The sequence below is a fragment of the Coptis chinensis genome, chromosome 5, assembly GCF_015680905.1.
Source record: "Coptis chinensis isolate HL-2020 chromosome 5, ASM1568090v1, whole genome shotgun sequence".
In the NCBI taxonomy this organism is placed as follows: Eukaryota; Viridiplantae; Streptophyta; class Magnoliopsida; order Ranunculales; family Ranunculaceae; genus Coptis; species Coptis chinensis.
This window is the reverse complement of record NC_141460.1, coordinates 56901182-56926021: the sequence shown is the minus strand read 5'-3', so window position 1 is coordinate 56926021 and position 24840 is coordinate 56901182. Positions and strand designations below refer to the sequence as shown.

At 37.0% G+C, this 24840-nt stretch overlaps 1 protein-coding gene and 1 non-coding gene across 2 annotated transcripts; both read right to left on the bottom strand.

Moving 5' to 3' along the window:
* Positions 1-2706: 2706 nt before the first annotated feature.
* Positions 2707-5110, bottom strand: LOC147498081 (putative inactive receptor kinase At2g26730). Its single transcript, XM_086560255.1, has 2 exons — positions 3643-5110; positions 2707-3465 (listed from the first exon to the last, which is right to left on the bottom strand). Exons 1-2 carry the CDS (start codon positions 4937-4939, stop codon positions 2888-2890), a joined length of 1875 nt encoding a protein of 624 aa, XP_086416381.1. The 5' UTR covers positions 4940-5110; the 3' UTR covers positions 2707-2887.
* A 4679-nt stretch (positions 5111-9789) lies between these two features.
* LOC147498080 (small nucleolar RNA R71) lies at positions 9790-9895 on the bottom strand. The gene has a single exon (XR_015197230.1). It is a non-coding gene; the product is annotated as a small nucleolar RNA R71 (small nucleolar RNA).
* Positions 9896-24840: the final 14945 nt, after the last annotated feature.

The following is a 24840-nucleotide window of genomic DNA, read 5'->3' as shown; positions in this document are numbered from 1 at the left end:
GTTTGGAGATTGGAATGCAAGTTTGAGTAGTGCGCTCGACCCAACTGACACTGGGATGCATTGCATGCGCTACTCTCTTGTAGTAACAGACTTTAATTTTTGGATGGCTGGTGTAGAGTAAGACTAGGAGTTGAAGGGATATTTTAGAGATGAAATATCACTTCAATTCCTTATGCTAACTGGTTGTTCTTAGGGATAAGTTCAACGTGTTAGTGACCAAAACTCGAATCCAATTTAGGTTCGTCTATGAACCCGATAAGGATTAGAGATGCAATAATAAAGACCTAAAAATTATAGTTGATTTCACATGAGTGGATTTAATCCTCCACACTTCTCTCTCTCTTCTATCTTCTTTAGTAATTTTAGAATTAATTTGTCATTAGTAACTTTTGTAACTTGTAATTAAAATTAAGAAGTGTAGCTAGTATAATGTAAAAACTTCTTTAAAAATCCTTCTCACCACAAGGTTTCCTAAGAGAATAATTCAGTTCTATTGTCATAACATGCTTAATTCTTAAGTATGGGTATGAATTCTTGCTCAAGCTATACGACAACATGGTTTTGTGAGCAAGGTATTGATACAAGTGTAGGTTTAGTGATGTGTTTTACAAAACAACAAATTTTACTTATATAAACTAGCTAGGCAAATGATCATTCAGACTAACAGTGTTTTGGCTGGGCTTACAAAGATCTCCTTTGTCAAACCTATGTTCAGAAATCAGGCCCATAGGACAGAATTGGGAATTATGGTTCTAGGCAGGTGCGGCTGGGAATTACGGTTCCCGGACAAAAAACATAAAAAGGCAATTTTGCCCCCTTTAAGTAATTTAATGTAAAACAAAAAAAAAAAACACTTGTAGCCAATCAGACACGTGTTTCTCACTCTCTCCTCTCACGCTCTCTCTCTCTCCTCTCTCTTCTCTCACACTCTCTCTCCTCTCTCCTCTCCTACTTCTAGAAAATTAAGAAAAAAAAAATCACAAAGATTTTTTTTTGCAATTTTGATTTAATATTCAACCAAGATATTAAATATCGACACATATTTGAATATTTTGGAAATTAAACATAATTTTCGAAACAACGACTAAAATTTTAAAAAATTAATACAATAATTTAAAATGCAATTTTACATGTGTATACACGTCCATAGTGGTGTTTGCATATATATTGTACACATGCATAATGGTGTGTGCATGTGTGGTATACACTAATATACATGCATAGTATTGTTTTGCATGTGTGTTATCCACATGCATCATGATGTTTGCATGTGTATGTTTAGTATATACATGCAGTGCATGTGTGTTGTACACATGCTTAGTGGTGTTTGAATATTTGTTGCATACATGCATAATGATGAATTAGAGATGCATAATGATGAAAGAAAAACACACGCAAATTAATGTATGCATATGAATGTTTAGTATATAATTTTGGTCTTTGTCATGCATAGTATATGCGTAAGGCGGCACGAAGCTTAGAAGCTAATAGAATTTTGGAGTCTTAATTAAGTAGAATAAAAATCAAAGAATTACATACTATGAATAAGCAGAGTGAGGAACTAATGTTATGTAAGTGCAAGGTAGAAAAAAAAAAACACATGCATACACTCGCATGCATGTGAATTGAAGGTTTGGAACAAAATTAAAATTTGGTATTTGTCGTGTATATTCTTGCGGCGCGATGATTAGAAGCCAAGAAGATTAATTTTGGAGTTCTAAGTATATAAAAAAAAAAAAAAAAAAAAAAAAAAAGAATTACCTATTTGGAATAAAGATAGTGGGGAATTGATATTATGCATGTGAAGCAGTGAAAGTTTAATACAAAATATTGGTATTTGCCATACCCCATACATATAGCTGTAAAACATAGTTCCAACCTCGAAAATTAAGATTGCATATTGGTACGAGAGTGATAATGAACTAAACAACTCCAATCTAATATTTATTATACTATTGTGATCTATTAATATGAAAAAAAAGAAATTCAAATAGAATCTATTTAGGAAAAAAAAAAATCAATAAAAAATATCTCTACAAAAAATAATATTAAGGAAATATTGATTACATTGAAGAACATAATATGTATCACACTGTCTAAAATTGATGTAAAAATATAACCTAGATTTGAAAATTTTAAAATTCGAAGGAAACCTAGATAAGGTGAATTAGAGAAAAGGATAAAAACGAAACCAAACTTAGATGAGGGACGAGTTGTCGAGAAAACAAGAGCAATCACAATTCGGAATGCAACTTGAATAAAAAAGTAGGAAGATTGCATATGAAATATTGGGTTTACAATTCCAAATATATCTTATTTCTTGTATTGGGAAGGAAGAAGGTTATTAGTGGAAATAAATATAGCGAAAATAGAAAAAATTGTCCTCGATGTAGCCATAATTAATTTCCAATTGGGCCTAAATTTATGTAAGCAAAAACTCTCTTTCAAATGTTAATCATGCTTCACTCTGTGCAATTCTTCTTATACCAGTTTGCTGAAGATGATTAACTTGTTGAAGAGTGCAACTCCAGAACGATGATCCTGAAGATGTATCATCTCTTGTTGCATTCCTCTGCCTACCTGCTGCTTCATATGTTACAGGCCAATCTATGTGTTGTGATTTGAGAATAAATTTCCATTACCAGTATATCGACATTTTTTTTTCATCATATGAAAGTAATTAAATCTCAAAATCTACACAAAGAGTTGATAAACCATTACTATAATCAAGTGCCATGAGATTCCAGTGTAGTGTGTATTTATATTTGGAAATTACAACAGATGAATAATTAATTGGAAAGTGTTTTTGTGAATAAATGTTGTTTGGCCTTAATTAAAGTCGACTGTTGGACTTGCCGTGTATCGTTATTCGTTAATCCTTTAATTGTCAGGTTTCGGAAACTATGGATCTTTCTTCTTCCTCCTTTATAGTATTTATAATAAGAGCAACTTGATTCATGCTTGGCCTAGCTTCTGGTGAAGGATTTATGCACTTGAGTGCTACTTGTAGCAAATTCACCATCCTCTCTTCACTTGCACCTTCTAGGATCAGTTCTTTGTCAAACACTTCTACTGTCCATTCTTCTCGAACCACCGAGTGTACCCATCGAGCCAGTTCTGAACCATTACTCTGGACCAACTTTCCCGTAAGCAGCTCCAGGAGAATGACACCAAAACCATAAATATCTATCTTGAAACTATTATGTGCGTCTTTGCTGTTGTCCACAGTTTTGTTACCACCACCATGAGCAAGAAATAAGCTATCTTGACTGTCTACCACCATTAGTCCATATTCACTGATGCATAGATCCATGTGCTTGTCGAACAAAATGTTGGAGGATTTTAAGTTACCATGAGGAATCCCATCATCTAGATGATTCTCGTGCATGAAGGCCAAAGCATCAGCAACACTAGCAGCGATATTTAGCCTGCTACACCAGTCAAACGTTTCCCCACTTTGAGACCCTGAATATACACGTTGAAATGTAATAAAAGCTAAACCCGGTAACAAAAATGTGACCTATCACTTATGTAGCATGGGGATGTTGTCATGTTGCCAATAAAATACAGGCAGAATATCTATCAGGAGGTAAATGCAGGAAAATACTAGAAATTAGTTAAATGATGTGACAATAATTTTACCATGGAGAAGCCTGTAGAGACTTCCATTCTGCTGGTATTCATAGACTAGGAGCTTCTCTTCCTTAGAACAATAAAAGGCAACAGCAGGTGAAACATTTGGATGCTTCACTTTGTCCACCTTCTCCATTCTCTGCTTAAATTCATCACTGGAAATGTTCCAATCTTTTATCCTTTTCACAGAAAGAGTTGTTCCATCTTCCATTGTAACCTTATAGAGGCTACCATGCCTTCCTCGCCCAATTAACTCGGCAGGAGCCTTGAGTAAATCTTCAAACGTCAATTCTTTAGCCACTGGACTAGTCAGAATTACCAATGGAGTAGAAAGCATTCCACTCTCGACAGATGTAATTGAATACTCTGATCTACTCACACCACTCTTGTTCTCACTTGATGTAACTTTACTAGGCTTGCTGCTAGTACCATCAACCGATACTCCCTTCTTAACAACACTAGTCTTACCTTGTCTGTTTTTTCTTTTAACCAGCTTGAAAGCCACGAAGCTTAAAAATATCAGACCAATTACTATATAGCCAGAGTAAGTGAGGAACTTCTCTGTTGATATACCACTTGACTTCTTTGTTGGAGATGGGGACGGGGGGCATGAAATAAACAGAGGATTCCCACACAGTCCTGGATTACCCATAATGCTATCCACTCCAAAACGACCTTTGAGATCAGGTACCGGCCCACTGAAGTTGTCGAAGGAAACATTGAACTGCTGGAGGTTGGAAAAGTCGAAATCTGGTATTTCTTCAGTAAACTGATTGTTTTCAGCAAGAAAAGTTATGAGACCGGATATTCGTGGCATATTAGGCAACTCGCCAGAAAAGTTATTGTTCGATATAACAAGCCTTTTCAAATTGCTTAGCCCGGAAAAAGAGTTGGGAAGTCTTCCAAGAAGTCTGTTACTATGAGCATAAAAGTGAGTCAGTTGCTTACATTTACCAATCTCTTCTGAGATTTCACCAGTAATGCTGTTATTATTGAGGCTAAGGACAGCAAGGGACTGCACCGAACAAAGTGATTCGGCATCAAGTGTCCCAATAAGGTTAAGATTATCAAGATTGATTTTCTTTACCGAAGTCGACTGATCATTGCAGGTAACCCCTTTCCATTGCCCATTGCAGGGATCCGAGCTCATGTTCCAACCGAAACTGGGATCGATTTGGCCATTGCCCTGAGATAACTTACTAAGAAACTTAATAAGTGACTGTTTCACCTCATCTTCTACTGAATGTGCTGCATGGAATAGAGAAAATAGGTAAATGAAAACTACCCAATAAGCCATTCTGTCCATTTTCGTAGCTGGAACTAAGATTTGTTGCAAATGGATCTATACTGGTGAATCTAGAAGAAGATACATTGTAGTTATGAAATGTGTTAGATTGTTTGGGATTGCGTAACAAGGACAAACCTCCAAGGTTGATATGGTTATCAGGCTAAGGCTTGATTGGACTTTGGAGTGCCAATTGGCTGAATTTTCAAAGATAATTTTGTATTGTTGTGTCTGTTATTGCCGCTAAAACCTTTTGAATATTAGTAAAGGTGGACTTGAGTTAACATTTTAGAAGTTAGTAGGCCGGCAGGTAGAAACAGTCAAGTATGGAGGACATCAATCTCAATCTGCATATCGAGTGATCTAAGGGTTTGAGATCAATCTAACACTACTAAATGGTTTGTCATTTGTAACTTACTCAATTAAGATAATAATGCAGATTTGTACCCCACATAATTAAACCCATATCTAAAAAATATATTTAGAGCAATATTATATGAGACCAATTCATTTGCATATTTTAACCATCTGGAGAGAGATAGAGACACTTTTGAATTGGAGACATTTGGAAATTTGACCTAAACAAACTCGATCATGAATTCGATTATATTTTAAATATAAAATATATACAACACGCCACCTCAAAAAGTAACTAAACACTAAACTGGTACTTCTTCCTCATCACAAGTTAGTAATGGAACGTACTTTCTCGATCCGGGGGGGGGAGAGAGAATAATTAACTTCACACATCATAAGCAAGTTGCTTTTATTTAGCTGCCATAGATGGAAGTTGCGCAATGGTAAAGAAGCAACAGATTTCCCAGTCAATCAATATATAAGGAGATTTAGCATCAAAGTGCAAATTAAATTGTGTACCCAACAGGCCAACAGGAAGAAGCTAGTTCTGAATCACTTATTGTGCCCATGCATCTTTTTTGTTGGAATCTCTTTAGTTATTTCAAGCTACTTATGTGTGTGCAAAGTGGAGGAGAAAAACATTGAGTATTCTCTCCACTTTTGTGCTTTCTTGATACCTTGGGTCATTCCTTGAATGTGGCGGGAATGACCCAAGGTATTCATTGAATGTGTCATGAATGACCTGTTAGTGTTATGATGGGTATTTCTTGAATGTGGCGGGAATGACCCAAGGTATTCATTGAATGTGCCATGAATGACATGTTAGTGCTATTGTGGGTATTCCTTGAATGTGGCGGGAATGACCCAAGGTATTCATTGAATGTGTCATGAATTATATGTTAGTGTTATGATGGGTATTCCTTAAATGTAGGGGAATGACCTGTTGCTATTGTTATGCCCAAAAGAGGCTTTGTTTATGCTTATTGAAAGCCCAGAGATGGCTGTGACTCACAAGTTTATAAGATGAAAATATGTTCCTAGAGGTGATATCCCCATTTGGGACATATGTCTTGTAGTGGTACTCGGTGGGAGTGGGGCACACGAGTATGTGTGATTTGGCAAATGTGAGAAGTGCAAATTGTGAAGCAGGAACTAGAGGTTGGGCAGTGTCTATTAATAAATGAGCCAATGAGATAATTAATAAGCAAAGTAAAATATTGATTTTACATATGAGTGAGTTATTGCATATGAATATTTATGTATTATGATGTACATGATTTCTTACAAGAAATGTATACGTGGTTTGTGTGAGTTGATACTCATGAAGGATGAATGCACTCTCTAGTTGTGATATATTTTCTCGTTCTCATAAGTAAATGAGTGGTTTTTAAGTAAAATATTAGCTTTATGTATGAGTGAGTTGTTGGATATAATTGGTTGTGTATTATGATATGATACATATAATTTCTTACGAATGAATGTACGTGAATGTGGTTAGCGTGATATGATGGATATGGTGGTGTGACATGAATGTTAATATTGGCGATATATTATGCCAAATTATATATACTCATGATGGTTGCAGTGAGAGTGAAATAAATGTATACTTTAAAGGATTACGTTTAGGAAATCTAATTTTGTTTTGCAGGAGGGTAGGACTTATTAACCTTTTATGCAGAGACACTGTCCTACCTTAACAAGTAAGCGGTTAAGATCAGCTCCCAAACATGTATTTGATTACCCTTACATTACTGCATTACAACCCTTCTTACTGCATTACATCAAGTAACCTTCTTACTGCATTACATTACTTCATAGCTTTTATTGCCTTTTTCAGGTTACAAAGCAAGTCAGACAACTTATCATAAAAGCTGTGTCTTAGCACCAAAAGGAGTCCTATTTACACTTATTATGAAGACTCGAAGCTGCTATGAAAAAGTGCTGAAAAAGTCAAAGTTAATGTCAAAGTCAAAGGTCAAAGGTCAAGGACTCCAAACCGAAAGCTGAAAGTCAAGTCCTTAACTCAGAAAACTAGAGATAGATGTCCTTAATACAAAAAAGGTTTTTCTAAAACCTAGCTTGATCAAGAAGGAATGAAAAATCAAAAGCAAAAAGAAAAAGCATAAAGCAAACTTGGTGATGTTCTTAATTGTAGAGGGAGAGGGCAAATCAGTCTTTTGTAAAAGTAGGGATATAAGAACTCAAAAGTAGGATGAGAGAATGCACCTAGACTTATTCTATTGTAATGTAGGAGTAGTGTAAGATTTTATTTTTCAAGTCATTTACATTCAAGTTGGTTACTTTTTGTTTTTCAATTCAATCAAGTTATTTCTTTCAAGTTTGTTCTTCCTTGCAATCAAGTTATTTCCTTCAAGTTGTGTTCTTCCTTTCAATCAAGTTATTTATTTCAAGTTAGTATTTTAAATCATTCAAATAAACAATTCTTTCTAATGTTTTTCAATACAACTAGAGTTAACAAAACAAGTCTTAAAATCAAAGAAACCTACCTTCCTTCCTTCTAAACTCCCATTCATTCAAGCTCTAAAAGATTTATGGTGAACCTCACTCAACAAACTTTGAGATACTAACCACTAATCTACTTCAAATGGTGACGCCGTCATGGATTGGAGGAGTATGGAACTTTGGTTGAGCATCTAAGGAGGGAAGCATCACTCTCACCATTTCATTTCTTATTTTTTTTTTTTTTTTTTTATTTTCGTTGTTATATTTCATTATTTTTCAATACTGATCTGTTTTATTCCAAATCCAGGTTCGACATTCAACCATTAGAGAGGAGTTGAAGCTGCTGCTGGAAGACATACAACTTTGATCGGCTGGAACATTAGTTGTGGCGCGTGACCGCCCAGCCACCTCTGCACAGTGGTGTCTCATTTTTTCACAGTTCGAAGATTTTTTATTCGTGGTTGCAACTAAGAACCTAAATTTTGTAATATAGTAGTTTAAATCAGTTGACTTTGTTGTAATAGATAGAGATAAAAAAAAAAATTTAAAAAACCTAAAAGAAAAAGAAAAAAATGAGTTTTGGTTGATTATGTGGATTAACATGAGTTGAACATTTGGTTGAGTTGTGAAACTTACCAAGAGTTAAAGTTTTCATTACCTTGGGAAGTTCAAGTGTACGAGGCGAGTCGTGAATCATACGCTCGCACACTTTGAATCAACTTGGTAATCAACACTCTAATTACGATTAACTCTAGTTAATCTAGGTAATCTAGCTTAAATAATTAATCTACTAGCATTAGTCTTAGTGTTAATTTACTTTTATGTTTTGTGCCCTTGAAGGCAAAGTTGTTTAATTATTAAAAACCCGGATTGTGGTCTTTTTAAGTGGACCGTTTTTGTAACCTAAAACAAGAAATGCTCGAACGGTTGGGTCTGATTCTCAGATCACATGCCAACCAATGTAGATAAATTCCAAACCTCCTCAAAACCCATGTAAGAGGATACCTTGTTTGTTCAAGCATGCTTATGTGATTGTTTGAATTTTAATTTCTGCACTACAATATACATTCACGCATAAGGCTGAACCCGAGCCATATAACAACCATTAGGAAGTCATTTCCCAATGTAGATAAATTGGACGTTGCTTGATTCTTGAAGCCCTAGACCAAACAAACAAATTAAAATCAATCAACTAGAACCTAATGTAGTCACGCTCCTCCAGAAAAGGACAAAAATATAGCATGAGGATTTAAAGTAATCAGTTACCAGATTCCAGTGGACCAACTACCTTCCTTACTCCCCCTCCCCCAGATTCATCGTGAGTGAGATTCTTGGTAGCACACCACTTGGTGAAGTGATTGCTTACTCTTCTGAGCCATGTAGTAGATCCATCCTAGTCTCACGCCCAATTGTTCCCTTGAACAGGGCATAGTAAATTATATACCCAGCAAAGATTTTCAAAACTCCAAACTTGCAAAAATGAACTTCGATTGCTTGAGCATAATACACTGCATAGTTTGCGCATGTTAAGATAGTTTTGTCATCTTGCTAAACGTGCATGATACTTTGTTCAGGCACTACAAGTATTAGCAAGAATAAAACTTCCTTACGTAGGAGAGCACGTCGTCCTAGACAATAATCTCCAATTTCTTGTCCTCCACCTACTAAGATGGCCGACGAAGTAGTGCAAGCTGAAGAGCCTCTCTCCAACTTCTACACATTGTTGCAAGATGGACCTCCATCTTGTATATGACTCATACCGCTCATGAGTAATTTTTGCATGCCACCAAACGTGTTCAATCTTCTACCCATCTTCCTTGGGTTTGAACACGAGTTACCGCACGAACATCTACGCCGGATACATGAAGTATGTAATATTTTCAACCATCCGGGCGCCACCGACGATCAAGTGAAGCTACGAATGTTTCCTTTCACTCTAGCTAGTAAGAGTCACACATGGCTTCTTTCTTAGAAGCCCAATTCCTTCGATACATGGGAAAAGGTTGTGTTCTCCTTCATGAAGAAGTACTTTCAGCCGAAGAAAACAGATGAGATAAAAAGTAAGATACAGTTCTTCAGACATAGTTCAAGTGAGACATTTTCTGAAGCATGGGATAGATTCTCTGACCTAATCCATTCATGTCCTCACCATAAACTAGAAAAATCCACTTTTGTCCAATGTCTTCAAAGGTCTTCTCTAAGAACACAAAGTAGCCTTCGATATCATAAGTAATGGTAATTTTTTGGATAGAGATGCAACTGAAGCTTTAACTTTTCTTGAAAACCAAGTTAAAAAGAGTACCCATTGGGGCGATATAAATAATTCCAGTACAGCCCAACCCAATATATCTAAAGCTAGTGGTATTTTTGAGGTGAAAGTCGATCCTGAAATCAAAACTTTAATCCAAACTCTCACAAGAAAGATAGATGCCCTCATAACCAAACAGAAAAACCAAACCCTTCATCCTGTCTGCATAAACATAAATACCTCACCATGCAATTTTTGTTTAAGCTTAAATCATATAGATGCTACCTGTCCCTTGATCATAAACATATCATCACTTCAACCATAAGAAGTATGTGCTTTCAATGTAACAAATGCACCATGGAGACAACATCCAAACTTCGCATGGACTAATAATCCACAAACCTAACCACCTCCAGGTTTCAATAAACCACCAAATACATTCAGACAAGGACAAGGTACCTATAACAATCAGAACAGAGCATTGGTTCTTTCCCATTTTAACTAGAACTACCAAAACCCACCAATCAATAACCATATCTATGTAAGATATGGTTAATTAATGCAGGTGAAGGTCAACCTAACCCTAGCTTATTTTTAAAAAAAACAACCAAAGAGACCTAGTTCCAGTTACACCATCAACTAGTGTCCAAACAGATAAGCCCACCAAGATAATGTTATCTGTCATGCAATAACAAACCCAAATTCTAGCCTCCATGCAATAATCTCTAAACTTTTTAGCCCAAGACAAAACCCAAAAAGGCGTGTTCCCAAGACAAGTTATTACAAACCCTAAACCAACAAACACAGCCTTTGAAGCTACAAGTGGTGCGAACGAAGCTGGAGAGCTAAAAATTCTTTCATGAAGATCCTATCTATGAGGATTAAATCCTCTTTTCCACGATGTATTCCTTTCCATTCCATTCCATTCCACCTTTTGCTTTAAAAGGAATACACCAATAAGGGAACTGGAACCTCCATTTAGAGTGTGTGGTTGTTAGTGTCAGAGCCTTAGTCCACGTATATCTCGCATATTCTTTGTAAAACACTTTTTACTCGTCATTTGAGTAAGTGTGAACCTGTAGAGCAAGCATACTATTTTTCTTTTATTTATTTTACATTTCTTTTTCAAAACAGTTGTTTTCTCCATTTTGTTAATGCTAGATTCTCAATACATTAATAGTTATGTGATTTTCCAAAAATAAAATGGGAAATGGATTCTACACAAACCAACCCCTAGAAAAACGCAATCTAGGGGCAGTTTGATATCAGTTTTGCTTATTAAGGGTCGCCTATATTATCGTGCTATTTGCATGGGTCAGGACATTCCATGTCTTATGCAGTGAATCCCCAAACTTGCATAGCTGAAGCTCTGCCTGTCTAGATTGGGTTCGCCCCATGACCGACACGAAAGTTGCTTGAGATTTTTCTGTTATGGTTTGTTTTCAAAGATTAACATTTAGAATCGCAGCTTTTAAGTACAAGTATCTTAAAAACATCTCTTCATAGTTTTCAAAACTAGAGGATATAAAAATGAAAATTATACACCCTGGAGTAACCAAAAATGATACCGAATTCACATATAGTTTTATCTCCTTGTCAAAACCTCTATATGTTTAGAGATATCTTTTGCTTGAGAAAACCAACTAAAAAAAAACGATGCATCTCTAAATGAGAATTAAACAAATAGAGTAACCCGAAGTGATACTATTTTCTATTTAATTCTATCTTTTGCCTCCACCTCTCTATTTCTCTTGAGAATCTGACATTAAAAGACTCAAACTTGTACAAATTTTCTAAAAATCTTTTCCCTTCTAAATCTTTCCCCCACTAAAAAATCTCTCTTTCTAAAAACTTTTAAAAGAAAATTCAAAAATGTCTTCTATTATGAACAAAAACTCTCCACCTAGCAAGACTAAATGGATTAGTTTCAATGATCGTGTGCATGCACTTTTTAGAGAACTGCAACTAAAGATATGGACACTGACACGCCTCCTTTTTGTGTGTGGAGATGGTATATGGATGATGTAGATAGATGATGGTCGTTGAACAAAATAGAAGCGTATCAAAACCTAATTATCCCTCAATAAGTAAAGGATGAGTAGGGTATCGTTCCACTTTTAAGTGTATGTTTATATGAAGGACAGGACTGGAAAGGGGGTTTGAGGGATTAAAAACTATTATTATAGATATTGTAGATTCTAATGCTAAACTAAACTATTGAGAATTTATAAGAAAGGGAATTCAAGAGATTAGAATCCACCAATATTTTTGATTCAATAACCTTTTGCTTCATGGTTGTTCTCACAAGTAGACTACAATTAGGCAATCGAGCGAGTGCCGATGCCCTCTTGGACGAAACATCGTTAACGAATAACTCTACTTAAGGTTATTCCTATGTTCATATTACTAGTATCTTCTTTTCTTTTATGTGAGCTTGGGCAGCTATTCAATGAATCACCATCTAAGGCAAACACAAGGAATACTTCCCTTACTCTAAAACACTACACAACTAGAAGAAAAGTAGATAATAGTAGTATAATATTCAATTACAATAAATAAAACCCTATTCTAGCGTTATATTCAATTGTAATAAATAAAAGCATGTATCTAGCAAATATTCAATTGCAATAAATAAAACCCTAAACTAGCATGATATTCGATTGTAATAAATAAAAACTTAATCTATACTTCCATTCCCTGGTGTGGGCAATGGAACTAATAACTAAAAACATAAAAAACTAACCTGATTGGAGAACACCTTGAACCAAAATAATCAACAAACCCTAAACACCAGCTTCATCTTCTCCATTGAAGTAGCCTTCCATAAAGAAGGAAGAACACGAAGAACGAGAAGAAGAAGAGTCGAAGAATATAAGACTAGAAAGACTAATTTATTAAGACTCAGCTAGTTAAAACCGATTTTTATTATTAATCTCTCTCTGCCTCAAGTTCTAGAGACAAGAGTATAAGTGAATTGGCAAATTACATGAGGCACTTAGGTCCTCTATTTATAAGGGTTACAATGAGCTCTAGAAGCATTCCAAACCGTCATTTGTTCCCTAATACAAATAGACTTCTTTCAGAGTCCAACTTCGTCTCCAAAACTGAGAAGGAATTGGCTACAGTATCTATCCATGCGTCTGGACACACAATCCATGCATTTCAGACGCGATCAATGCGTCTGGACGCTCGATCCATGCATCCCAGACGCGTAAGCCTATTTTGTCTCTTCTGCTCCATCCTTCTATCCTCTTTTGTGGGATTTGGTCCAAGCAACTAATCCTTTGGCTTTGGGCTTCCAAATAGGCTTTAAAATAGGTCCAAGTCGCATCTTCAATAACTTCAATTTCTTGGCCTTCTCCATGATTGTCCACGGGCTTCCCATGTGATCCTTAATGCTCCGAATTGCTCCGTTTTACCCCTTTTTCTCTAATATTCCACAAAACTCCCTCTTTCACCTGTAGAATCATAAAACATAACTTATAAACACTATTAGTCCACTAAGATGGCTAAACAAGAGGCATAATTGAGGGTTGAATTGCACTTTTTGAGCACTTATCACAACTCCCAACTAGCCTTTTGCTAGTCTCTTAGAAAATAAGATAAAAAATAGATAAGTGATCAAAATCACATTCTAATAACAAAAATAAAATCCTAACTCATTTTCGCAGGCATCGTGATTGCATTTACCATATACAACAAGGCTTTAAACCTTTAAGTTCCCCAAAAAGGACGAGTTATAGTCTTGTGAGGGTTTTCAGGTGGTATACCCACAAAATCAATCAATAGCATGTTCAAGAATTATAGTATTTTTCAGAGAGAGAAATTCCTTACCCACTCAGTGCTTACTCCAACAGACGGTCTCTATTGCTAACTACATTGCTGCAAAGACTCATAGATTATGATGGGAGATAGTAAAAATTGACAAAATTCTCAATCAAGGCTTATGTGTGTACTTAGTCAATCTCTTATACTCTCCTATCCAAGAAACAAAATCCCTAGTTTACCATAGGTAGATAATCTCGACTTTCAATCCTCACCGGTCATACCCTCAGAAAAGAATCTCTCAGAAGATGGTCTACTATTTTATCTCATGTATGTGGGGAAAAGAATAATGAATATGAACATCCCACATACTACCTTGAAAAACAGACTTCTGGATGAAATTAGTCTCATGGAAAGAATGCCAATCACATATGAAGTGTCGGGTCCTTCACTTTAGCATCCTCTCACCTATTCTAGACTTCATACCATACTGTAATGATAAGTCATGGGTTGTAACTTGGTTTGGGTATTGGTTTATGAAGGAAAGGTAGAAAGGATTCTAAGGTTGTTTCTGAAAACACTAAGGGTTTTGCTTCTTTCTTTGGAAGATTTCTTCAAATTCTGTATTGTAGAGAAAATTTTTCCTTTGTCTTAGCTTTTCACTTAGTACTGGATATGCTTGTTTTCCACTAACTTCTTTCACTTAGAATAGAATAATGGTCTTCATTATATCTCTCTGGTATTTCCTTGTAATCTTTCTTTTGTGCTATTTCTTTCTCTTTGTGCCCCTCGTATTCTCAGAAAAATATGGGTATGGCTAATAAAGATTTTGGCTATACTCCTTGTCTGGAGTTGGGTAAAAGGGTGAAGGGTTTTATGAAGGAAAATGGCTTATTGTAAGGCTCAAAAGGGTTTAACATGATGGTCCTACTAGGTGGGCTAAAGGCTGAATGGGTTCACTACTTGACTTATCAGTATGATACTCTATTTCGAATAGACTACAAGACCTAATGGTTATCTCCCCATTTGATGTCACTTCATGATTAACCAAATCAACGAATAATGAGACTATATTACAACGACATAAAGAACTGAAAGATGTTGAGTCACTAAGACTCGGATTTTTGTAAGAACTCTCCAAAGAATGGGTATAAAGCTCAAGTCTGACGGGCTAAGTCTCAAAATTCTACTTCCAGTTTACTAGGGGTTTAAATCTCTTTTCTAGCAAACGTACACATAACTGACCAAGTACTATGGTGGTGCCTTGATAAAGAATTCTATCAACAAGAACTATGTCCGAGCATAATAAATAGTCTAAGCGATAATGAAATCAACAATATCAACTATCTATCAAACTCAACACTAAGCAGTATAGAATATATATCCCAGACTCATCATTAAAATTCATTTTTCTCATGCTATTGATATAGAAATAAAAATATTTTTATTTTTGAAAACTAATTTTCAAAATTCATTTCTCAAGTACACCCTCCCCCAACTTAACATATGCATTGTCCTCAATGTATAGAAATTAAGTAGATGAAGTGAATGAGAAAAAGGGAAGATGTTACCATTGATGCCGAATATCAAAATTAATCCCAAAAATAAGAACATTTCCTTTTACCAAGATTTTTTTTTTTTAGGTCTTTTTAAGTCAGATCCCTAAGACTATATATCATGCATTATCAATTTGGAGTGAGGAGATCAGATTTTCTTACCCAAATCTGACGAATGTTTGGAGGACGAGGAGGTCTCACCTTGTGGGTTGTCAAAAATACTCCATGATATGCTGGAAAGATTGCTAGTGAAGTTGCTTCTATACCTTGAACTATTTTAGGTCTGATGATTGTGTGGTAGGCCTTGTGGTTCCTCTTTGTAGAAGATTGACGAAAATCTTTCTTTCTAACAGGACAATAGTATCTGATGTGCCCTTTACTACCCCAGTAATGATAATGGATGTCTGGCTGACTGCACTCTAGGTGGGCGGTAAACTGGTTCACATACTTCTCTCGTTCGGACAATGATGGTGTAGAAGAGGCTTCAACAGTGCAATGCTTCTTATCAATATGGTCCACTTTTTGCTTCAGAAGACTCATTTCAGTTTCTAGATTCTGTTGTTTTTCCAAAACTTCTTTAAGCTGATTCTCTAGTAACTGATTTTTCTAGGCAGAAGTCTGTTGTTCATCCTGAAATGTAGAGTTCATCTTCTCAAGATATAATACTCTCTCTGTTAATTTTCCATTCTGCTCACTTAAATCCTGAATTTTCTGTAGAGATTCCAAGAACATGTCTAGCAACGCCCTGTGGTTGGGTTCTCAGGTTCATCACAGTTTTCTGTAGATTGAGCACTCTCAATTGTATCTTCGAATGGGAAGGATTCTTGTATCATGCTATCAAGGATGTACACCTCTCCACCTTCGGTGTCATCATAATCCTTATGCAACAGGTGAAAGATATTTATGTATATGGACATCTTACCAAAGTTGATCTTCATTTCACCGTTGTGATAATTTATCAAGGCTTTTGCGGTAGCGAGGAAAGGTCGGCCTAGAATAATTGGTATTTTATCAAAGGCTTCCTAGGTGTCTATCATAATGAAATCCACTGGATAGTAGAAATCGGCTACTTGAACAAGAACATCCTTAACTATGCCTCTGGGAATCTTAGTAGAAGGGTCAGCTAACTTCAATTTGACTTGTGTAGGCTTTAGATTCTCCAGGCCCAACACTTGTGATAAGAGCCCAAAACTGTAGTGTTAACCCTGTAATAGTCATACTTTTAGACCAATTATGTGAGTAATAATTAAGAGTTAATACTGATTACGTGTTTTCAAGCATTTCAGGTGTAAAAGTCCATTATGTGCAGAAATGTGCCACTTTAGCGAGATAAAGGAGCACAGGTCGGTTGCTAAGGAGTTCTGTGATTAAAGGCCAAGATTCAAGAAGACAAAGCCTCTGTAAAGCCCGGCCAAAAGACGAAGAGTCAAGGTCCACGTGTGTAGAAACAGTGCACAAAGTCAACAGAACTTCCGAAGACCATATCTTTGGACTCAGACCTTGGAATTGGGCCTACCTTATGTCAAAACGACCGGCTCGGAAAGAGATTTCCAATGGTCTAAGCCTTGATCCAATCAGAGGAGCAGAAGTGGACGAAAAGTCTGTTGAAGGCAACTGTAGCTGAAGAGGCCTTTTTGGACTGAAAGTATTGGGTTTTGGGCCTGATTCTCTGGCCCAAAACATGGCTCCAAGCCCATGCACGATTTTTGGATCTGAAAGTATAAAAACCAAAGCTTAGCTCTTTGTTAATGGTAGCTAGTTAGACCTAAAACAATATAGATAATTCTAGATCTAGTTTCCAGTATTTTAATTAAGTTTTAGTTCCATTTTCAATTATTGTTTTAGATTAAGTCTTTGAATCATTGTTCTTGATTGATTAGATAAATAAAATAGTTATTTTGTCAATTTCGATTTTTGTCATCTCAATTTATAGATCTAGTTTTAATTCTTGTTGATTATCATTTCGTAGTTTAAGTAGATTGAAACATTGTTGGTTAATTTAGTTAAGTTAGAATTTTAATATGATGTGTAGTTATAATTCAATAGGAAATGAGGGTTTGATGACTCAAGGCTAAAACCTCCATTAGAGGGGTTGATGAAGCCTTGATGAAAACTTAGTGGTATAGTGTAGAAGCATTGTAGAATCTATTCCAATCTAGAAGGTCGTGATTCGCCATGAGAATGGGTGGACAACCTCACGTGCTAGTTAGTATTCGGTAGAAATGTCATGAACACTAGGGATTAGAACTCGAATTTCTTGCCGTAAGAACGTAAGAATCGAGATACAAGAATCTATGCTAGGTTATTAAGTTGGATTCGAGGTGGATTCGATTCCCCTCTAATCCTTTATCTAGATTCAAAACAATCATATTTCCATAACAATTCGTAGTTAAATTCAACATAATCAATTTCATATAGGTATCGTAGTATAACACCCTTCGTAAAGCTCTCATTAGACTTAAGACCGACTAATTAGACTAGAAAACATTCCATGCTAGAGCACTAGGAGTGGAACGAATTTGTTACTCCACTCTATCTCGATAGAATTGAGAGTAGAAACTTTGATAAACATATACGATCTTACGATAGTTTTAGTTTACTTACGTTTTGAGTTCATCCTTCATTTCGTAGGTAAACTATTCATTTTATGTTTTATCAAATGGCGCCGCTGCCATCTTAGTTGCACTTTAGCATTGTTTTCATAGTAAAATTAGTCATTTTTAAGTCCCATTAAATCCACCCACCCTCGTTTGATTCATACTGTGGTTATCCGTTTCAGCGTTGAAAAATTCCGCGACAAAATTACACTGAGCGCGATCGCGCCTATAAGGAACGCACCTGCGCCCTATAGCCTGGAACATGAGCGCGACCCGCCCCCATGTGGAGCGCGACCCGCCCTTAAACATTGGAATTTCAAGTTACACGGAGCGCATCATACTATCTTGGCGCGGCAGCCTAAGCAAAAATTTTCGGATTTCTACAGGTTTGTTTCGAACTTCGATTTTTAAGTTTTTCAGTGTTCTAACTTGCTATTTACACTGAACACGCGTAAACAAGACGCTATTCATAAGCGAAGCAAGGACGCTATCAGGTATTCCTTTCTTCCATACCTCGCATCTCCAGTTAGAGGTTCATACTAATATATCAAGATTGTTTGGATTGTTGTCATGTTTAGACTTAGACTTGCATGAGATTAAGGTCTGGTCGGAGAAAAACACCGAACGTAATTAACCGTCAACATCAACAAACAAATCTATCGAGTATACCAATCACTACACCTCTAACTACTATTCCACCAACCACACCTGACACAATGGCTGAAGAAAGAGAGACTCCTCTCTCCGACTTTTACAAAGCCTTGAGCGATAGCCCTAAATCTTGCATCGTTCTAGCAGACCCAGTGGGGGATTTTCAAATTCCCCCAAACATATTTAATTTGTTACCCGTTTTCCATGGTTTAAACCATGAAAAACCTTACCAACACATGCATAGGATTGAACAAGTCCTTACAACATTCCATCATCTTACGGTTGGTACGGAACAAATTAAACTGAGGGTATTTCCCTTCACCTTAGCCGATAAGGCAGCGTCTTGGTTAACTGCCCAAGCGCCTAACTCTGTGGACTCGTGGGCTAAACTTGTTCAGCTGTTTATGGAACATTTTTACCCACCCCTAAAGACGGATGAGATGTTTTCCAAGATTCATTTTTTCCGACAAAATCCTCATGAATCGTTTTCTGAGGCTTGGAATCGTTTCACCGATCTGCTTATTGAGTGTCCACACCATAACCTAGCAAAGGACACGTTAGTTCGTACCTTTTTCAAAGGACTTCAACATCACCATAAAGAAGTCCTTGACATAATGAATGGGGGTAGTTTCCTAAGTAAAGGAGAGCCGGGAGGCTTACAAATTTTAGAAGATCAAACTAAACGTAATAACAATTGGGGGTAGTGATGATATCCCCTATTAGTTCTTCTTCTTCAACGATTAAGGCCGCCCGGTATGTTTGAGATGAAACCCAATCTAGAACTAAAAATTTAATCGAATCTCTAACTAAAAAGGTTGAGGCTATTTTCGTGCAACAAAAGCCTATCCCGTCATGAATGTTAACTCCAACCCATGTAATGCCTGTTTGAGTCCCCGAGCACCCGACTCCTATTGTCCTTTAAGCCTATGAACAACAACAATTAGAGCAAGATAATGTGTACTCCATTAATAACTATCCTATTCCTAATGCCCCATGGAGACAACATCCCAACTTTAGTTGGTGAAACAATCAACAAGTTTCACCTCCGTGGTCTAATAACCAAAATGTTAAGCAAGTTTAACAACTATAATCAAGCTCCACCTAGGCAAGGCCGGGGACTAAGTCGGGAAATTATAATAATTATAACAACCAAGCTTAAACCCGACAAGGTTTAGCACAAGGTCAGGGTAATTATAATAGTTATAATACCAATAGAGGTATCGTTCCGGTTAACAATAGTAACTATCACAACCCACCCATAAATAATCAACATGAGATAGTTCCAGTCGCACCACCTGTGACTACTACACCATCACATCCGGATCGTATAGACACCTTTATACAGGTTACCCAACAACTTTTCCAATCAATGACTCAGACAAACCAACAGATCTTACAATCCATAAATCAAGGCATACAACAGTTAGCCCAAGAGAAAGCCCAACCAAAAGGCGTGTTTCCAGGACAAGCGATACCCAACCCTAAAACAACAAACACAGCCTTTGAGGTAAACGGTAATACTAGTACGGAAACGACAATAGTAGGTGACCTGAATGCCATCACCACTCTCCGTTCTGGAAGAGTGGTTGATAACAAAGTAACTATGCCTATAGTTACCCCATCAGTACTCCCTACACCGGATATCAAACTAGATACCGAAGTAGAAACTGAAGAGCCTACCACTGTAGAGGTACCAGTTAAACAACAAACTAAGAAACAGAAAGCCAAGGTAACACATCAAGTTGAGCCATACGCTAAATATAGAGCGAAACCACCGTTCCCTCAAAAATTAGCCATGCTAACCAGGGATACAAACTTTGAGGAGATTAGGAACGTTTTCAAGAATCTAACAATAAACCTTCCTTTTCTCGAAGCTATTAAAAAGCTCCCTAACCACGCTAAGTTTCTTAAAGAGTTGTGCACTACTAGGCGTAAGACCAACATACCTAAAGACGCCTTTCTAACTGAACAATTCCCAACTTTATCCGAAAAATAATGGAATTGTTAAGTACAAGGACCCGGTCGATCCCCATCAGTAAAATGCACCTTAGGAGATTCCCCACACGACGGCGTTATTAGAGACACGGGGCAAGTGTTAACTTACTCCCATACTATTTGTATAAACAAATAGGTCTACGTGAAATGCAACCTACAAAAATAACGCGTTGCAATTAGCGGGACGAGTCAATTAAGTATCCTAAGGGTGTAGTGGAAAATGTGCTTGTTAAGGTTCAGGATTTTTACTATCCTGTTGATTTTGTTATCCTCGATACAGAAGTCGCCAACGACTCTGTACCAATCATCTTAGGGCGCCCCTTCTTAGCAACTGCCAAAGCACTTATAAATTGCCGCGATGGTAAGATGTCTTTATCTTTTGGCCATCTTACAGTTGAGGTAAATGTTTTTAAAATGATGAAACAATTACCAGATTTGTCTATAGATGGGGAGGTTAGCATGATCGAGAGCTTAGCTCAAGATTATTTTAACAACACGTTTCCTGAAAACAATATGTACAAATTCCTTTCTTTTGGAACTTCAGATTTTGTAAATGACTGCTACTTAGAGGAAGTCAACACCATCCTTGAGTCCACACCAATTGTAGACCGCCCGGTTGCTCCACATATTGAGTATGAAGACTTGCTACCTAAGCAAATATTCATTATGCAAAATGAGGACCCCGACGAAACATCTATTGATTTTCCTTCCACCCCAGTGCTTAAACCTCTTCCCCCAGAGTTAAAATATATTCAACTTGATCTGGATGGTAGTCATCCAGTAATTATATCTTCTCTGTTATCTAAGAATGAAGAGACACGTTTAATCCTTTTGATTGGGGAACATCGGTCTGCGATTGGTTGGTCCCTAGCCGACATTAAGGGAATTGACCCTAATATTTGCACTCATCGTATCCATTTGGAGAATAACGCGAAGACTTCTCGCGAACCTCAGCGTCGCTTGAACCCAGCCATGAAAGAGGTGGTGAGGGAAGAAGTCTTATGATTACTTTCGATGCGGGTATCATATACCCAATCTCGATAGCGAATGGGTAAGCCCCATTCATGTAGTTCCTAAGAAATCGGGGAGTTACCATGGTACAAAATGGGAAGGTGACTATGTTGTCACACAAGGTCCTATGAAATGGAGGATCAGTATTGATTCTGACGCGTTTAAATGCTATGACACGAAAGGATCACTTTCCCTTACCGTTTATAGATCAAATGCTTTCGAGCCTAGCTGGTCATGCTTTTATTGTTTTACGGATGGCTACTCGGGCTATTTTCAGATTATTATTGATATTGATGACCAAGAAAAACTACATTCACATGTCCCTTTAGAGCGTATGCCTATAAACGAATGCCTTTTGGCCTTTGTAATGCTCCCCGGTACCTCCCCAGTGTGTATGCTTCATATATTTAGTGACATGGTAGAGCTTTTATGGAAGTTTTCATGGATGATTTTTCTATCTATGGAGACTCCTTCACGCATTGTTTGTCTAACCTATCTAAGGTTTTGACATGGTGTGAAGAAAAGAGCCTCGTTTTAAACTGGGAAAAGTGTCATTTCATGGTGAAAAAGGGCATAGTACTAGGTCACATCGTATCTAGTGATGGCATTGAAGTAGATAAGGCCAAACTAGATAAGATAGCGACTCTACCTAAACCACGGACTGTCCGTGATATTAGAGCCTTTCTAGGCCATGCAGGTTTTTATAGGCGGTTTATTAAAGACTTCTCGAAAATAGCTAGGCCGTTAACTAATCTGCTTTTGAAAGATGCAATCTTTGATTTTAATTTTAACTGTCGCAGGGGCTTTTTGAAACTTTAAAAGCCATCTAACCTCTGCACCAATTATACTGACCTCCGATTGGTCTAAACCTTCGAACTTATGTGTGATGCTAGTGACTATGCAGGTTGGTGCGATCTTGGGACAAAACTAGATAATAAGTCCACTGTTATTTATTATGCTAGTAAAACCATAAACGATGCTCAACGGAATTATTCAACTACAGAAAAAGAATTCTTAGCTGTCATTTATGCCTTAGATAAGTTTCGTCCTTATTTGGTTGGTTCTAAAACTTTAGTTTACACGGACCATGCAGCCCTTAAGTACCTTCTTGCAAAGAAGGATGCTAAGCAGAGATTAATCCGATGGATCCTTCTCCTCCAAGAGTTCACATTAGAAATAAAGGACAAAAGAGGGGTCGAAAACATAGTTGCCAACCATTTATCTAGACTCACAAACGACAATCAGAGTGATTCTGAGTCCATACCGGACTCTTTTCCTGATGAGCATCAGATATCGATTTTTTCAAGCACCATGGTATCGACATTGTAAATTATTTAGCGGCTGATGTTATGCCTTATAATTGGTCAAGAAATGAATGTAAGAAGTTCTTGGCCAGAGTTAAGTTATACTACTGGGATGAGCCATACCTTTTTAAGTATTGTGCGGATCAGATTATTCGTCGTTGTATTCCCCAGTGGGAATACAATGAAGTTCTATCGTTCTGCCATGACAAAGAGTGTGGTAGCCATTTTAGTGGGATGAAAACAACCGCTAAAGTGCTTCAATGTGGATTTTATTGGCCTACCCTTTTTAAGGATTCCCAAGTGCATTGCAAGACGTGTATTCGTTGCCAACAACTTGGGCGAATCACGAAACGTAATATGTTGTCATTAAATCCAATCTTAATAGTAGAAATTTTTGACGTTTGGGGCATTGATTTCATGGGTCCTTTCCCTGTTTCCCACGGTTTCATTTATATTCTAGTTGTCGTGGACTACGTGTCTAAATGGATAGAGGCCCTGGCTTGCCGTAGCAATGACCATAAGACAGTTGTATTTTTTATTAAAGAATATATTTTCTGTCGGTTTGGCATTCCTAAAGCCATCATTAGTGATGGTGAAACGTTTTTGCAAATGAGTTGTTGCATCCCTAGTGAAAAAGTATGGAGTTACACACAAAGTAGCAACTCCTTATCATCCACAAACTAGCGGACAAGTAGAAGTTTCTAATAGGGAAATCAAAAAGATTTTAAAAACAACTGTAAACCCTGATAGGAAAGACTGGTCAAAGCGTCTATCGGATGCCTTATGGGCGTATAGAACTGCTTTCAAAACTCCTATAGGTATGTCTCCCTTTAGACTTGTATTTGGGAAACCATGTCATTTGCCCATGGAATTAGAGCACCGTGCTCTGTGGGCTATAAAAAGCCTTAACTTCAATATTGATGAGGCAGGTGTCAAACACAAGTTGCAATTGAATGAGCTTGAAGAAATCCGTAGCGATTCTTACGATCTCGCGAAGGATTATAAAGCTAACATGAAACGTGTTCATGATAAGCAAATCTTGCGCAATGAGTTTGTGGTCGGTCAAAAGGTCTTGCTTTACAACTCCCGTCTACATATTTTCCCAGGAAAACTAAAAACCCGTTGGTCTGGCCCTTTTTTGGTTACTGAAGTCACCCCTTACGGGGCAATCACCTTGGTAAATCCAAATGACAATAGTACCTTTCAAGTTAATGGTCAAAGGTTAAAACATTTTCACGAACTTCTGTCCCCTGATGTAGAGGAAGTCCTTTTACAGGACCCTGTCTATGAGGATTGACCTTTGTCATTGGTGTACTTCCTTCACTTCCATATAGTGGTAAGTGCACCATTCAGGTAACCGGGCCCTCCCTATGGAGTGTGTGGCTGTAAGTACCAGAACCTAAGTCCACAGTTAACATAATCCACGTTTTCCACTTTTGCATGTTTTCTCGGTTTTTGAGTCATGTTCCTCTATGGGGTGAATTATGTATTTATTGTTTTTCATTTTTCTTATAATAAACTAATAAAAATAAAAATAAAATAAAATAAAAATAAAATAAATAATAATAGAAAATTCTTAATCATAGAAATAGCAATCCAACAAGTCTTGGGAATCTGACTTTAAACGACCCGCATTAGAACAAATTTTGTGTTTAAAAATTTGTTTGGGGGTGGGCAATCGGTCTCTCCATCTGGATTGGTCGAACTTTTCATTTGTGTTGCTTAGGCCCATTACTTGTAGTTCAATTGGGTTGACGTAATCTAAACTTAGATTTCCTTCGTTCGCATAACTTACGTCACACACGCACTTTGAGACATTTTTCTACCCTTTTGTACGTCACCCATGGTTAAAATTAAGTGTTTTATGGATCATTGGATTGGAAATTCTCTACTGATCATTTCCATAACTCATTCGCCAAAATCGGGCCAGTAACGAAGCGGCAAATTGAGTTTGAAATTGCGCGAAAAATCGGAA

Coding starts and splice junctions, on each gene's coding strand:
- LOC147498081 (XM_086560255.1), bottom strand. CDS start 4,939: ATGGACAGAATGGCTTATTGGGTAGTTTTCATTTACCTATTTTCTCTA. Junction 3,466..3,642: donor TCTCTACAGGCTTCTCCATG/GTAAAATTATTG, acceptor GTGTATATTCAG/GGTCTCAAAGTGGGGAAACG.